The 17,483-nt window shown below is 37.5% G+C and overlaps 1 protein-coding gene across 1 annotated transcript in view; it reads right to left on the bottom strand.

The window, feature by feature from the left end:
- The window catches only part of LOC145764984 (uncharacterized), a 92,115-nt gene that overhangs the window by 50,157 nt on the left and 24,475 nt on the right, over window positions 1–17,483 (bottom strand). The window contains exons 8-16 of the mRNA XM_082576703.1: window positions 16,640–16,728; window positions 16,362–16,543; window positions 15,794–15,870; window positions 15,394–15,484; window positions 11,700–11,818; window positions 8,114–8,528; window positions 2,817–2,943; window positions 1,370–1,438; window positions 1,170–1,293 (exon numbers count right to left, since the gene is read on the bottom strand). Of these exons, the coding sequence (XP_082432829.1) occupies window positions 1,170–1,293; window positions 1,370–1,438; window positions 2,817–2,943; window positions 8,114–8,528; window positions 11,700–11,818; window positions 15,394–15,484; window positions 15,794–15,870; window positions 16,362–16,543; window positions 16,640–16,728 (1,293 nt within the window). The remainder of the gene's footprint in view (window positions 1–1,169; window positions 1,294–1,369; window positions 1,439–2,816; window positions 2,944–8,113; window positions 8,529–11,699; window positions 11,819–15,393; window positions 15,485–15,793; window positions 15,871–16,361; window positions 16,544–16,639; window positions 16,729–17,483) is intronic.

The following is a 17,483-nucleotide window of genomic DNA, read 5'->3' as shown; positions in this document are numbered from 1 at the left end:
TCCAGCCATTCTCTATCAAAACGCGCTAGTTCTCAAGCTTGACCGGCCATCTCCTAGTCTGCTCCAACTTCAGAAAGAGGAAAGTTGAGACAGGTAGATAGGCTTGAGGCAGCCAGTAATCATCATTTTATATACTGTATCCACAGAGTACCATTTACCGCGGTGGGTCCCTTCGGTCAGAGTAAGTCCCTCGCCTCCCTGGTAGGTATATTCCATGTAGGTATGGTTTGCTTGCTAAGTGTTTGGGTGTGTGGACGGCACCCGGAGCGGACGCATTAATGATGAGTCAGGTAACAATTCCATTTTATATAGAAAATTGAAAACTTGCAAGGTGTAGTGGTATCCCTCTTGAATTTTGAACGTTGAGCGAGAAAAAAAATATATATATATCTGTGCAACATGAAAATTTTGATAAATATTTGCCAAATTAGAAAAATCGGCTCAACTCTCCAGGTTCAGGTGAGGTAATTGAAGAAGAAGGAAAAACTTATAGGCTAACTATAAGCCTACTTAGGTTAGCCTGGATTAGAAGAAATGAGCTTCGAAAGATCCAAAATAAAAATTTCTACGTTTTTGAGAAGCGCCGCATATTTTAGTACGCAAACTCTTATATACTGTATATATATAGTAATAAATCAAATATAGTTATTACTATCTGAATCCTTAACAGCCTGTTTCACCTATACGGATCATCAGAAGTTCTTATTCATCCGTATAGGATAGGTGAAACAGGCTGTTAAGGATTCAGATAGTAATAACTATATTTGACTTAATGCGCTCTGCTTTGCTTTTTTACTTAGCATTGAACACTTTTTGTAGTATAAATAGTTTTCATTGTTTTATATACTGTAATATCGTAATATAATTCAAATTTGAATGCAAAGCGTTTGAAGTATGAACGATTCGGATTCATCATACTACTTGGCTTCTATTTGTGTTACCAAACGTAGTTGTTGGCCTAGTAGGTCTACTTTGTATTATACAATATCACATCATTAATATTTGGTTTATATGAAAGCATCCTCTATCAGTTTTTGTTTCTTTACATTCACAAACGATAACCGAATAAAATTAAGCTATATAAAAAACTAATAACCAATTACTGTTGGCCTACAAAATAACAAGCAGTTTAAATTGTTGTAAGGATACATAGCCTGTAATTTAGTTACTTAGCGATTGTCCGACTAATCCTTTCAATTTCCTTTTCTTCCATCCGACGTACAGTCTGTTTGGAAGTGTCACTTTTTGGTTTTAATTGAAAAATTGCATTCAAAAAGTCATCGATATTAGTACCTGTAATAGCAATATGAATGGTAATGCCGAGATACGATTTATTTTGTTCTTTCTACCTACTTGTGGTGTAACTAACCTGGAGCTTTTGCCTCTGAACTGATGGAGCTTTCAGTCATATTGCTATGAGAATGAGATGTAATGTTGTCTGTAAGAAATATAAAACATCAAAATTTTAATCTGGAAAAATATTGTAAACTTGACGTCCATATCTTGGAATTTAACTGGGATATCGAAGTCACGTCCAGTTTTATTATATAGAACTAGACCACAAAGCCACCAGACTCCATTCATTCATAACAAAGCCACCACCAGACTCATTCATTCATTCATCCTCGACGCCGACACACGCCCCATTGGCCTGACACTACAGAGACAGGCATGGGTGCGCCTCAACCGTCTCCGTACGGGCGTCGGGCTTTTCCGCTCAACAATGCACCAATGGGGAATCGCTTCTTCCTCCTCCTGTGAATGTGGTGCCGAGGAACAGACCGCAGACCACATCATCAATGACTGTACCATCTTCAAACCACCTAACGGAGTGGAAGGTCTGCGCGTCATGGATGATGAAACTAAAGACTGGCTGCTCTCTAGCAGCCTTCCAGTGTAGTCCAGGAACATCGTGAATCTGGGGTGGTAAAAGGATAGACCCTCGGCCCCAGAAGCTCAGACGAGACCACAAAGCGATTTAGGGAAGGCGAATGTTATTATTTCGCCCTGTTATTTGCATTTTTAATCACTTTAATTCAACGTTTTTTCGTAATGCTGTATCAATGGTGGATGGCGAAAATGTCACATTTCATGAGCTGCAACGCATCGGAATCAGTGCTGCAAACTTGTTTCGGAATTATTGAATTATGAGAAAACTTTAAACTTTTAAATTATTGAAGAAACTTCAAATTCAGCTAAATTTGAAACTTCTGCACTAAATGGTAGGCTACGGTTTAAATTTTATTTCGTCCTAGTGCAACTAATTAGTTCTAAATCGAATAGTTCAACTTAGGCTACAAGATATCCACAACAAAGAACTTCAAAAAATCTCATATTGGTGATCAGTCTAATATACTAACAGAGCATTGCACTTCAACCTACTTTCCTTTTGTGTAGTCTCCAAAATTAACACTACTACGCCATGCAGTATATGCAGATTATGCACCCTTATAAAATGAGATTGGCGTGACAAGTGGAGCAGAGTTTTCGACACTTTGGCCTTTGTAAAACCCACTTTCGATCAAATATCGGACGATTTTAGTTCATGTATCCAACAGCATGCGTAGTACATTCTTGATTGCTTGTAAGTCTCTTTCTTCCCAAGCACCGGTGTTTTTTGTAAATCTTAATGCCTCTATTCATACTCACACATCGCTGTGGCTCCTGTGGTACAAGCTATAGGGTGCACACTGCACACCTTGGTCGAAGAGCAATGCAATAATGGTTTGCGATGTCTATCAGAAAGTAAAACTTCCAATGTGTCAAAAAATTGGTTCTTATAAAATCAACTATGTTTGTCAATAGGTTTGGTTTACTTTGAAAGATCGATCCCACCACACTCAAGGCCAGCTTCGATATCTTGTTCTCCAGTTTGGCGTAATTTTCTTTTTTAGCTTTTCCATGTCGTTTATCTACCTTACTTTGTCCTTTTGTTTCCATGATCTAAACAGATTTTAACATTGATTGAGAAAGTTGTTGTTGCATTGGAAAGCTTAACCACCTCATTTGTTAACCCAGATTGTGTCCTTTACGAGGGCACAGGCTCCCAACCTGGAGTTTCGGGGACCCCTTGGGGTTCTGTAAGATAGTGTAAAAGGATTTGTAAGTGTCTTGGTATTGGCTGAATGCAGGCTATTTTATTTCTCTTTTGTTTAAGCAACAAAAGAGTCACATACAATAAATTCTTTTCAAAAATGAATCAGGGCAGACTGCCATCATAATGGTATTTAATAAGCAAACAATTGGGATCATTGTGTACTTTTTTGCTGCATTGTTTTACATTTATTGCGTCATAAACAAAAACTTTTAGTGGTTATTTTTATTTGGAACTTGGTTAGAAACCCATTTCTCTTGGACTTCAACAACATTAGCGACAACAATCTTTGCAAGAAGACGATCATTGATGTAAGATCTAATGGGTTGATACCGTTTGTCACCACTTACCTATGCGAAGCCAGATTCTTTGCATTTGTAATAAAAACAAAAAGTGAAAACGTTTGGAGATTAAAGAAGACATGGAGGGTTTCATTGTCTGAATCTCAACCACAGTTCCATGTTTTGATTCAAGAAAGGCAACAGAAGTCTTCTCATTATTGTTTTGTGTTTGTGTCTGATTTTTCGTATTTCCTTTGTTTTCATATTATGTTACAGACCTTTTCTTGTACGTTCAAGTTTTGCATGTTTCGTTTAAGACATTTTATATCATTGAAGTCTCCAGCAGCTGTTATGTAGCCTATATTCAGGATTACCATACTGTCCTAATTTCCAAGATTTGTCCTTATTTTGAGAGGAATGTCCTAAAATAATCAATCGTCCTTATTTCAAAGAAATGTCCTATAAGCTGCTTCAACAGATTGTTTCTGGCAAAAATATAGCATGTCGTAGCTGTAGGAGCTGGGAGTGCAGGGGGGTGCAGTTGCATCTTCAAAACTATTGATTTGTCGATAATTCGGGCAAAATTGCAAAAAAAAACTTCGGGCAGAAACTTTTTGTATTTTTGTCGATTCATTAAAAGTACATTAAAATTAATTAAACTCATTGTGAGTCAGAAAGCTGTTTCCATAAAAAAAAAGGAATCACTTTTAACAACTCTAATCCCATTTGGTATATTTATTGCCAGCAAATTTGTGTTGAAAAGATATAACCATCCTGGTCTACAATTGGAAATCCTGTCTGTTTGATCTTCAAATGCAAATATTAATTTCTCGTATAGAGTAGACTACCATAAGTATTTTTTTCCTTTAGGGTAGTTGTGGGACCAATGATACAAGGGGACCAATACAACACAGCTCGTTTTTGATCCCTACTCAAAATTAACTTTTTTTTTGGTAGTTATTGAAATGTAATTACATAAACCTTCTTTGCCATGAGGTTTGAAAGTTAGCTTGTTGCAAACGCAGAAATGAGAGACAAAAGTATGTTTTTGGCAGGCAAAAGTAAAAAGTAGCAATTCTAGAAAACTTTCAATATTATTTTCAGGTGTTTATTATAGCAAATGCTAAGTATATCATGTAGTAGGTAGGAAGGTATTCTACAAGATTGGTTGGCTTTATGAGAGATAATAAGTCGAGTTTTGTGAAACCATCGTTTAATTCAAAGTTTTTGAAATAGGGGAGCTTTTAGACACTGTCAATTGAGACCATGTCTCAAAGGTCCCTGTCTGAGTTTAAAAGTATTTTTTGCAGAAAATGTCTATGTTAAAGCAATCCAAAGGCTTAAAAAGGAACTTTTCAAATAAAGGTTTAAACAATGCTGTGCATGACATTGTTCAATATAACTTATCTGTGAAAAAAGCTGCCAAAAAACATAAATTTGATCATACCAGTGACTCTTGGAAGATACTTAAAGGATGGATGAAAAATGAGCCATTTTCTGAAGTGTTTTCACGCTTCATTAAATTTATGCTTGTCTCCAAGACCAATCTAGGTATTTCTGGAAACATACATTGTGAGAATTCTGTAACTTCTGATGAGCATCACCAAACAGGAGAAACTGAGCCTTGTACCTCAGCTTCCTTACAACAAAATGATTCGATTTTGTTATCTTCAATATGGCCATATCCAAAAGCTGTTGCAAAGGGAAGAAAGAGAAAATCACGAAAACGTAAATCAGCTGTGATTACTGATTACTAACAATTCTCCAAAGAAGCGGCTGGCACAACATCTTAAAAGAAAATCTAGCACAAGCAGTGTTTTGGAAGTTCATCTAGAAACTGACGCTGATAGTGTTTGCACCGATACCAGTGATGTTTCATGTGAAGAAAATGCATTGCAAAACATAATTCCTGATTGTCTTTCTACTGGAACCTATGTAGTGGCCACTGGTCAAAGTTCATGGAAATGCAGATGATAAATTTAAACATTTCATCGGCCGGTTTGCAGATGGTCCTGATCAAGATAGTGACTATGAAATTGAGTTACTAAAATTGAATTGAGAAAACATCAGACAAAATGAAGGACTGTTTTGTGTTCCCAGAAAATGAAAATGTGGCTTCTGTGTTGCCTTGTGATATTGTGTGTCTTCTGCCAGATCCAACCTCTGTTGCCAAAACGAAACACTTGTCTAGTGTTTTGAAATTTGTAATAAACTTGTAACAATATCACATTGCATGATGAAAGACTTGTCTGTGACGACCCCTCCCCCAGCTAACTGTTACTGTTTAACTTTAAACAATTTCGTTCTTCCATCTGTCCATGTTCGTTCTAGAAACTGCTTGTTCTTTGCTTTTACACAAAATGCAATCTTTCTTCAGAAAAAGTACAGTTGTCGTGTAAGTAGTAAACCTGTCTCATTGTTCCCATTGGTGTGTTGCAAAGGTCCCACCCAGGGAGACCAATGATACAAAAAAGTGAATATTTAAAAAGTGAAATAATTTTTTAATCTGTGATCCAATCCGAAGCCTTAGCTATGCGTTGTAAATACAGTAAGAAGATGTGCTTACCTCAAACGCTTACGTAGCCCTGTACTGCGAAAATCACGCGCAACAACGGAAAAAAAATACTCATTTTGTTTCATTGATCCCACCCACATACCACCTGTATACCACTAGTCACCTCAAGTTTTTTCCATGAATTTAGATAGTTTGGTTCTGAATCTTTATCCTCGGAATGACAAAGACTTGATAGGTTATCCCTGGTAGTTTCGCACACTTGTAGAGGATTTTGACGCAGGGCCGGTTACTGAGATTGGCAGAGTGAAGTTTCGGATTGTTGAAATGTTGTTGCCGGGGAATTATTCCATCCATTAGGTACCGCTGAATGGAGAGCAGTCCTGAAATGCTTATGACATTTTTTTAAATTATCTACCCTGAAAGCTTTAACTTATACTGTACTCTGATCACCGGCATGATTCCTGTTCAAATGTTTTTTTTTTACATAATCGGAGAATAAAAGCCTTCTACATTTAACCTTTTTTCTGTAAATTCTTTTCCTATTTTATTGTTGGCTAATATATGGCCAATATGTTAATTACAGTAGTACACTTGTACATGTCAGCTAAAATAAGAAAATCCCTGCTGACAAACAATAATGCAGGATTATTCTAGCTGTATGTTAACAATACCACATAAATCATTAGTCTCTCAACTCCAACGTAAACAAAGCCAGTGACAAAACAACAATAGACAACATAAGTCAAAGAAATTAGACTACCGGTACCAATATTTTCAATAAGAGTAAAAGAAAATAAGAGGGGTGTAAATGAGATATCTTGCAAGTATTGTGATAACTTGTAACCGGTAGAAATAAGCATTGTGTAGAATAAAGTTCTGAACCGGTAGAATGATAATTGAATAAGAAGTGGAATAAGAACCGGTAGAATAAAACAGAACACCTCATATTTTCAATCAAATCAATCTTCCGTTTTGTAGGAGACCACAGTTTTTTTTTAGTTCCAGGCCGCTCACAAAAGCCTGTAGCTCCTAGGAATTAAAACTCAGCTGAGTGTCTGTAGGATGACAGCGAGAGAGAGACGAGAGAGAGAACACTCTCTGTGGGCTATCTTCCCCGTGATGTAAGCCGTTCTCCCCGGCAGACCCAAGTCTGCCGAAAGATGAAACACCATTGCAAAAGGGCGGTTCCTACCCGTCTCTCTGGTTTGTTCCGACTTTCTAAATTTTCGGGACGTGGTCTCATCAATAGGAATTTCGGCCGCCAATTTTTTCCTCACAGGTACCACATCTCCCCAGCCCTGACCCCGCATCTTTAGTTGGTAGACCAAACGCTTCCAGGTGCAAAGTCGCCCATCCCCTCATGCCACGCCCCGCATGTGTGAGGCGTGGTAGGCTAGTTATTCAAGGTCTTCATAATCGGTCCCATTTTATTTTACGTCAGTGGTTACTCACGTTTTATCGCTACTGATGCAAGGATTAAAGCTGTAAAAAAGAAGTGACAGGTTTGATGTTTTTGTATGTGAGTTTTATTCTAGGTCTCAATGATAAACTGAGATTTGAAATAAGTGCGTTTTACCTCTTTTTATTCTGAATTGTTGCTTATAGTCCTGCACCGATATTGTACCTTTCTTAGGTCACATCCTGAATCCTGATGTTAAATCTCCCATTTTAATGTTTATCAAAAATCAGCAGTCAAGGCCAATGGTAAAGCAAAAAAATGGTGATGTACTTTGAGGTGGAGCATATACTAATGTAAAATATTTTCAGGCACATTTATTATTATAGTTTGGCAGCATTTCTTTCGCACCCTTCAAAAAAAATATTCTCCTACACCTTTATGCCATGACTCGTATAAATGCAAAGATTTGTTCAAAAACGTTTGTTTTGTTTTAATTTTTCGGTTGTCCTTATTTTGGGATCTATGGTGATGGCAATCCTGCCTATATCCAATACTAGGCCTACAATAAATATCCCTCAGCAATAAGTCATGTATTAAACAACAAGACATTTTCTGATCGATTTCTTGGAAACTACTAGGTAGGGGTCCGCAAGCTTGAAATTTATATAAAAGAGTCAAGTGACAAAAAAAATTTGTTGGGAACCACTTGGGGAATTAACAATATTGTTCTATGTATAGTGATTGCTAAGTTCTCATCTTGAACTGGCTAAAAAGGTTCACGCTACGCAGAAAAAGCCACTGGTTTATTCATACATTAGCCTCACCTCTGTCAACATGGTGGAGGAGAGTTCGTTTATCTTTGCAGCAATGCTTTCAACAACTTGTGACTCCGTCGCACCAGTTGTCTCATCAGCAATCAGGATTGTATCAAGAGCCGATCGAGCGACATGTCGTGCTAGATCGCTCAAACCTGAATTGCTGCTTTCATCTTCTTTGGCACTGTCAGACACTTGCTCCTCAAGCATGTCATCAACCATGGTTTTAGCAAGCAAGCTCAGCTTTCGTTCGATCATAGTTTCAATAGATGAGGACTCAGTTGATTGGTTACTTTCCAACTCGTCTGCGGCACAAGGATGAGTTTCGAACTGCGCTGAATTTCGAACTCCAACTGCAAGGATGTCATTGACGACTGAACTAGCCAGCATAGCTATGCGAGACCCTATCTTCTCCTGTATATCCCTGCGCAAAGATACTGTTGATTGTTTGTCGCTTCACAGGCTGTCTCTCTTGTGCAGTCTACTCGTTTGATAGCCTAACGTGTCAGTTGAAACAAAAATTTTTTTATAAATATTGTTTTAACTAAATAACGTATAAACAAAGATGTGTTTTTAAGCAAGTTTATGTAGCGAAGCATTCTCAGCCACAAATCAATAACGAAGATAAGCGTACAAAGAAAAATATCAATTTAAAACAACGTTTGAAGTAGCTGTAGAAATGTTTCTGGTACTGTAAACCAGTGGTTCTCAAACTTTTTCGTTCCATGGACCTTTTTTCTAAATAATAATAATGCCATAGACCGCTTTGTTTTGCCGACATCCCAAGAAAGTCATTTGTCGAAACCGTGTTAGACACAGATAGATTAGTGAACTCTGTCATTCTTTGCCAGTTAAACAATATTTCTTAATTTGCACGCTCAACCTAACTATTTGTTCGATTTGAACAACTAAAAGCTGAGTGGGGACCAGTAGCGCATGAAAGAAAATATTTAGGACGCACCAGATATTTGAAAGAATCAAAGTTTGCAAGCTTAAATAAACACTGAAATGTTTAGAATAGATCAAAAAAAACGGAGCAACTGTAGCAAGAGCTTGACTCCAGAAAATTTTAAAGGGCGGGGAAACCCAAATTCACTTTTTGCGAGTTATTTGTTTCAGCGTGATGTCATTGCGTACAACATGCGTTTTATCAAAAAAAAATCCAAATTTTGTTTCCCTCGTCTCGCTAAGGCCGCTTTTGTTTGATACCCGTTTGCGAGGTCTCGCGCGCATCAAGCTGTGATTCTGTTCGCTGTGACGTCACAGCAGGGATATCTATAACTACGGGATTGGAAACTCTATTCAGTGCTATACATCAGTAGGGTCATCACATTACTACGACTACAGAAAGATTGACAAAATAAAATACCGACTAAAAGATATACAAAATTCGATTTTACAATAATAATACAAAATACACTCCCATTGAAACTTAATTGATGTATAAAAGTACATTTACGCTGCTAGAAAAAAAACAATGAATCCAAAAAATAAATGAATGTAACGAGTCCGAAAACCGCCTACTGTTGTTCTTTAGCATTTTGCGTACTGCAAGTCGGATCAGAAGTACGTAAATGAGGAGTGTTCAGCAATCAGTGCAATATGTTGTTGTATCATCAACTTGTTCCCAGACCAATCCATTACGAAACCAATTCGTTTACGATGTCATCAGAACTAAAACCAATTATCATTCTGGAATTTTTTTAAGCAGCAAACAAAATACTACATGACTGCACTAATGGAATACGAACAAATAAACAAACCAGGCAAGCGTAGACCTTACAATTTACAGCAGGGGAATTGATTGTTACACTTTTGGTTGTTCGTTTAGTCTACTACTTGATGCCCTTTGAGGTCAATTTATGTGAACATTTATCACAGCAGCGCACAAAAGAAAAGTGACCCTACTGGTGTATAAAATGGTTTTCAGTTCCACAGAGTTTCCAATCCCGTAGTTATAGATATCCCTGCGTCACAAGGTACATATAGTTGTGGCCAAAACTTTAAGACCAGACTTGATTTATGACGATTTTTGCATTACTTCAAAATACTGCATCATATATTGTTTCAGTTGCATCATCTTTATGCATCATCTTATATCTGATGCAGTATTTTGAAGTAATGCAAAAATCGTCATAAATCAAGTCTGGTCTTAAACTTTTGGCCACAACTATATGTACCTTGTGACGTCACAGCGAACAGAATCACAGCTTGATGCGCAACGAGACCTCGCAAACGGGTATCAAACAAAAGCGGCCCTAGCGAGACGAGGGAAACAAAATTTGGATTTTTTTTATAGCTAAAACGCATGTTGTACACAATGACATCACGCTGAAACAAAAAACTCGCAAAGTTAATTTGGGTTTCACCGCCCTTTAACAAATTTAACTTTTTTTTTATCCCTTTTTGTGCATTAGCAGGCTCGATGACATGTTTTTTTTTAAGATGCACACCTTGTAGTTGAACAAATTCATCAAATTAAAACATGGTTTTGCTAGAAGTTGAGTGACAAGTTTTGGTTTAAAATTGAAGTTATGTTTTAAATGTTTTTTCTTTCAAGGCCACAGAACAATTTCAAAAAATTATTTGTTGAAGGTTTTACACTGCTGAAACCATGCTTTCCCCGTGCCACTTATTGGGTTATTAAGATAGGATCGAGCAAGCGGAAAAATTCTGCCAAACGTACAACATTTACATGTTTTTCTCAGATTGTGGGGGTAGGTGCACGTGACCACTCCTCTAGATCAGCTACAAGTGGGGACGGCTATAGTTTAAACTTTCTTGTAACGGAAGACCATGCACATATGGTACAATATACTTTGTAAAATCAATCTAACGACTTATAAAACTAGTGACTTGCTTGGTTTGATGTTTCTAACACAATAATTCAAAACAAGTTTTTGACAAATTTGCTCAGTCTTAAGCTGATAGTTCCCCTGGTATCGATGTATAATCTGCGAACCACTAAAAATCTCTGTGGGCCACAAAACATTCCAGGTGGACCATGTTGAAAATCACTGCTGTAAACTACATAACAGATATAGCACAATTTTCAATATTTCTCCAAGGTTTCAGCATTTTAGTTTTGAAGAACTGTTTAACTACCGCTTGCCTAAGAAACAATGAAAGAGAAACTAAATGTTATATTCTTAGGTCGCCTTGTGGAGATGATTTTATGGAAAAATATAAGCTACAACTTTCCTTAACAGGTTTACAAAACATGAATTGTTTTAATATTAGGAGTGTCAGCGCAGAGGCGAGTGGTGAGAGCCCTGAACGCTCAAAAGAGCGCCGGTTCGACACCGCTTAAAAGCACACGGCTGTGTCTTTAGCAAGACACTTTAAGCACGCCTTGAAGTGGAAACAAAAATTGGCTTCCTTGCCTTCTCGTCCAATTGATATAAACATTCAACTATAGGGCGTAAGATTGGATTCCATATATATTATATAACTGGGGACAAGACACCAGCGCTGAGCTATACTTAATGCAACAGCAACATATCTGCTAGCAAAGTGCTCGAAATTGGCGAACGAAGAGAATTACATAATAGCAAAATGCGACAGGTAAGCATAACAGCTTTTGAGCATGACGTACTTCAGCTCGTTTGAAGTGGCAGCTTGAGGGAGCACTTGTCCGGCTACTTTAGAAGCAAGATCCTTGATTGTTCTTTCGAGCACGTTTCCCGATTCATGGATAATTGGTTCATCTCGATCCTAACAGATGATTAAAATTTAGGATTTAAAATACTATATTTAAATTTAATCCTGCCCATAGCCTGTGTTTAGCGTCAAGAAACTCATCCATTAACAAGGAAATTGACTAAGACAAGGACAGGCTGTGAAAGGTGCGAAGTAATTCCTTTTCACGTATTTGCAAATAGAAATATGTAGCCTACGCAGTCAAAGGGAAAATGGGCCTGACCAATGTTCCAAAATAATAATTCGCTTGGATACAGCAGAGTCTCTAGTTTGCAAAAAAGCGATCGGTGAGGGATAGATGACGTATTTGGTAGTATTGGCTAACGTAATTTTATCAATGTTTGAGATGGATATTAAAGCAGTGTGGTGGAGCAAATTTCAATCAATTAATCAAGTATATTTTTACATTCAGCAGTATCAACAAAATTGCTGTCCAAATTATTAAAGAACAAAGGAAAAACAACTTTCACTCAATGAAAATAAGGCTACAAAAAGACAAGAAGATCATCAAATCAACCACCTCCAACCAGGGCCAACAAGAGGGTGGGACAACCGGTGCATTGCACCGGGGCCCGGTGAGTTCAAGGGGGCCCGACAAAATATCTAAATTCACGCGATAAAAAGATTAATTTCAACGATTTTGCATAAAATATTGTTTTTATATTAGTTCCGTATGTCGAATGGGACCTCCTTATGGGTAGTCTAGGATATGCCCTTTTTTAAATTACAGAATTTTAAATTTTGTGAGTTTAGGCAGGCCCGACAAAATGTTTAAATTTGCGTGCTCAGGTCGATTTTGCATAAAATATTGTTTTTTATATGCCCTTTTTTAGAATAACAATTTTTTCATTTTTTTGCGTTCAGGGGGCCAATAAAATGTTTAAATTTGCGTGTTAAGGTCAATTTTGCATAAAAGTTTTTTAATATTTTGAAGTTGGTTATTTCTTATATGAAGTTGTTATTTGTTATATTGAAGTTAGTATTTCTGAATGTCATGAACAATAGCAATGCATTCATCCTAAGTTTGCTGCCCTAGTCTCTGCGGATTTCAAGGTCAGAAATGGTATTGTATGTTAATGTGAAGCTGTAAGCACACATATGCAATGCTATGTCAGCCATGTCGGATAGAATTGCAATTTTTATCTTCGAAATGGCTGATTTTACCCACTTGTTGCCATGGTTACAAGCAGGTGTTGCCAGAGTTAGGAAGGGTTAGAGTTAGGAAAGGTTAGGGTTTTGATCTTTGCCCAGGACTAAAAAAAATATCCAAAATACAAGTTTTTGTTTTCAACAGCTATAAACTTTTCCTCAAATTAGGGCAGCATTCCATATCTGACAACGCTATTGAGGCTATATTTACACTATGTAGTGTTTTAGCATTTTATTTTTGTGTATAACTAGTGTGTATCTGTGAATTTGAAGTTATATTTACAATAGTGCATTGTTTGTGAAATAATGGAGTGTTAATACTTTAACCTAATTTATCCTTTGTAAGAACGCGCACCGCAAATTTTGCTTGTGATTGGTGAGATATCACTTGACATGTCGCGCTGGGGGGCCCGGCAGCAAATTTTTTTTCCCACGAGATTTCTGTCTCATTTGCATATTTTGGTAAAAGTTTGTAGTAAAACCGTGTGGAATGCACCAGTTTCTCGTTGGCACGGTTGGTTCAGTGGTTTCATCCTCTGCCTAGTGGTCGTGAGAACGAGGGTTCGACGCTCGTCGAGGTCAAACTTTTTTTTTCTTTAAATTAATTTTTGCGGTGCACAAGAGCTTTTTAAAAAAAGTAGGGTTAGGGAAAGCTTATATTTTATTATCATTGCAGAATTTCATTGGCAAATAGTTATTTCGCAATCTGAATCAACCAATCTCTCAAAACACTTTCGGAAAATCTTACTTTTAGAGTGACTAGAATCAATGAGACAGAAATCTCGTGGGAAAAAAAATTTCGCGGCCCGGCAGCAACATCTGCACCGGGGCCCGGCAAGGCTCTTGGAGGCCCTGCCTCCAACCAATAGAGAAATACCTCAAAGTAAAGGAATATTATAACCAAGAGTGTTGGGACATATAAACTTTCGATTTTGATTTCATTTAAATCAGGACCTTCTAATAATTCCCAGTAAGAGTGAAACAGGCTGTAGCGGTTATTAAAAAATAGTAACTGAGTTTTATTTAAATTTTTGACATGTGTGAATCTCACCCATAGTTAATTCTAAGGCGCAGTGATAAACTGCAAAATGCGCAGTAATAAAATAAGTGTTTTTTGGCCTAATACTAAACAACGCATAGAAAACACAAAGCCGATTTCCTTCGTGTCGTCAGTTTCATTTATTCTTTAAAAAAATCAGTGTAAAATAAATTTCGTTTGAAGTTGTGTGATCTATGATGTAATAATGCCCATCTGGGCTTTGATTAAGTCATTTACGCATTGCAGGTGGTGTTCCCAGTTAGCAAGTTGTAGCTTGGTGCAGTAGTTAGTCGTGGCAATGATGTAAACTTTATTGTAAACGAATATTTATAATAATCGCTAGCGTTATTTCAAGTAGTTTTCTGAGTTGATTATTTACATTATCACAAGTTTGTTTTTAATATCAACAAATGTCAACTTGACCCGAGTGAGAATCGGAGTCGTCCAGCATTATTGAGAAGGAATCGGAGACGAAGAGGGTAACCGAAGTAAGCGCAGCAGAAGTACCCAGCACTTCATCGGCTTAACCAAAAGAATCTAGAGAAGCAGCTGATTTAAAGGAAAGTCAGTTGATTTACTTGACGATCAATGCAACAACTGAGGTACCGCTACTGTTTGCATGGGCGCCAGAAGCGGGGGGGGGGGGGGGCGAATGCCCCCTGCCCTCAATTTTTCTGCGGATGGGGGGGCAGGGAGGGGCAATGGTGCCCTTTTAAGATCATGTAGGCTACTGCACATTTTGCAACACGATATAACAATTTCAGCTATTAGCTTAATTATAATCTTTCATTTCTGCCTCAAAATAATATTCACGACACAAAATTCTGTATCACAGTAGGTAATTAGCCTACATCATCATAACGTAGCATGATGCCCTCCCGTGCCATTGTTCTTTGTATACCGGACACTTGTATCATTACTCGATGATGAGCTGATGGATGAGCATTATTGCTATATCTTATCCTAAAACATTAAAAAAATTGGCCTTTCAGCAACAAAAGTGCTCTTTTATCATAATCCTGCCACCCCCCCCCCCCCCCCTTCCCCAGTCAAAAACCGTTCCTGGCCCCTGACTGTTTGAGCAGAAAATAGCAAGAAAAGGAGTTTTTGTGTGGTTTGCTTGCCAGATCCATCCATTTTACCACATCACATCAGTTTTGCTTCATCAAAATGCAACTCGATGGGTTATTGCCTCTTCTCAATTTCACAAAACAATGGATTTTGCACCGTAGCCTAAATGAAACTATGGCGCATAGCAAGCAAAACCAAGAGCGAGGTAACCGGAAAAGCCGCTTTTGTATAAGTTTGCCATTTCACAGTTTTCATGCCATATGACATTATGTAACTGTCTTCTAAGAAAATGGCAATGATAAAAATTCCTTAGAATTAAGCATGGTCTCACCTGCACGGCAAGCTGATTGAATGCTAATCTGCGCCTATCGTCCAGTAGTCGGGTCAACTTGTTAAAAATGCTTTCCTCAGTTATTGCGTCGCTAAAAAAGTGAACGTCTTTTATTAACATATACAGTATTTCCAATATCAATGATGACACGTTGTAGATTATACTTTATACTGTAAATAGTAGGCTAACCCACTAACGATGCCCCACCAATATCCCACCACTATCAGTGGTACCTCTGATGATGTAGGCTTATGACCAAAGGTTATAGGCATAAATCATGGATGTAGCACTTACATTTCTATCAAAACATTTTTACATTTTTGATTAACAGCTCATAGTGATATTGACAGTTGTCATTTCAAAGTAATTCCATTGGTATTTTGGTGTGTTCTTTACCAACCTATCAAGAGAATTCTGTTCGCTTCTTAAGTTTTCGCGAAAAATGCTCGGACATATCTCATGCAGAAGAGGCTGGACCTGAAAAAAAGAGAAGTCAAAGTACTGCAGATGTTTTTGTCTGCCAAAAAAATAATTAGGCTTGAGTTGTTTTTGTTTTGAATTGAATTTTTGGAACACAACGTACTGTGCTCGAAGGCCTTAAATCTGCATGATCACTTTTCGGCAAACTACATTTCAGATAGACACTATCACCTTTCATTAACAATAACGATATTTTATGTTAAAAGAAAGTGTATAAGCAGGAATTGAAAATACTGGTTGGTTACATCTTCATCAGGCGACGCAACAACCGTCCGGAACGTATCTTGACAAACTAAATTACTAAAGGAATGGAGGGCATTGTTTCTCCCATAAGTAAAATAAGCAATAGGCCTAGTCATTAACTCATTATGCTTAGCAGAAAAGTGAATATATAACCATTACGGCAAGAGCTTTAAAAGTAGCACTAGAACCACGATGACTAGGCTACGTGCCAAGCAATTGAGCCTACGGAACACTGGTAATAATACCTCTGTGTCATGCACGTGCGTCCTTGTCCGAGACTCGTAAGTCTGCAAAAGTGGAAAAAGAACCGATTTACTTATTTCCATTGCATCAATCGCGACAAGGTTAGCTTTAGTTGTCATTCTCTTTCTCAATTCCAAGCCTTCCTGATCTTCTGTGACAGCATCACCGCCTGATAAGTCATCGTCTGCAAAATAAAAAATATTCATTAGAGGAATAGGCAACGACAGATGGATGAACAATCACAGATGGATGAAAGCGTAGCCTATGTCATTTAACAAACCTGACAAGAAAATGTCGTCGTCTGCGATTGCGTTGTGGAATCCTAATTCGCTGAATATTTTCCGAGTACACAGATCTGGAGGAGGTTGCCTATCAAGTGGAACAAATAATAAAAAGGTTTAAGTTCAAAGTGATACATTATCACTACAAACATAGATAGCCTACATTTTATGATAACGTTCAGACTAAAAGAGCATTTGTTTTCAGTTTGCTTGCAAATGAAATCAAAATTTGAGAAAGATTTATCAGACATGAAAACAATCCCGTACAAAGAAGATATAGGTTTATTTTGTCATTATGTACAGTAGTGCTAGCGCTCACCAGACAAAATAATTATAGCCTAAACAAAGCAATGACCTAAAGAGCTTGGAAACATTAAATACGAAAACGGCAATCATGAAAGTAGAGTTTATTTTTTGCTGAATTCGAACTTCAAACTTGAAATCTCACCAACTAAACTAAGACTTGATGCAGAACTATAAAAAACTAAGGCTCGAAAAAGCCGATAAAGTTAAACAAAACTTTTTTGCAAAAATTGTATTTAACTATCCTGTTTTTAAGTTTGTTGCTCCATAGATATAAAACAATCCCGAATGTTCCTCGACAGTAGAGTACGGTATCATAAGAATTGGAAGCAATAGAAATGTGGCTCGCACATGAGGCTGGGCTGATCAGTAGCCAATCGTAGGCTACCAGGCACCAAAACTTTATGCCATAGGTTCTCGAACTTTACATTTGGCAGGTAATCAATTGATAATATGCAAAACTGCACATTCCGTTGAACACGAAGTTAGTGTAGTTGGAAAATCAAAAAATTTAAAATTACTAGAGCCTGGAAATTCAAC

Source organism: Aplidium turbinatum, chromosome 2 (genome assembly GCF_918807975.1).
Source record: "Aplidium turbinatum chromosome 2, kaAplTurb1.1, whole genome shotgun sequence".
Lineage (NCBI taxonomy): Eukaryota > Metazoa > Chordata > Ascidiacea > Aplousobranchia > Polyclinidae > Aplidium > Aplidium turbinatum.
Note: the sequence above shows the minus strand (reverse complement) of the source record. Positions and strands in the feature narration are given on the sequence as shown.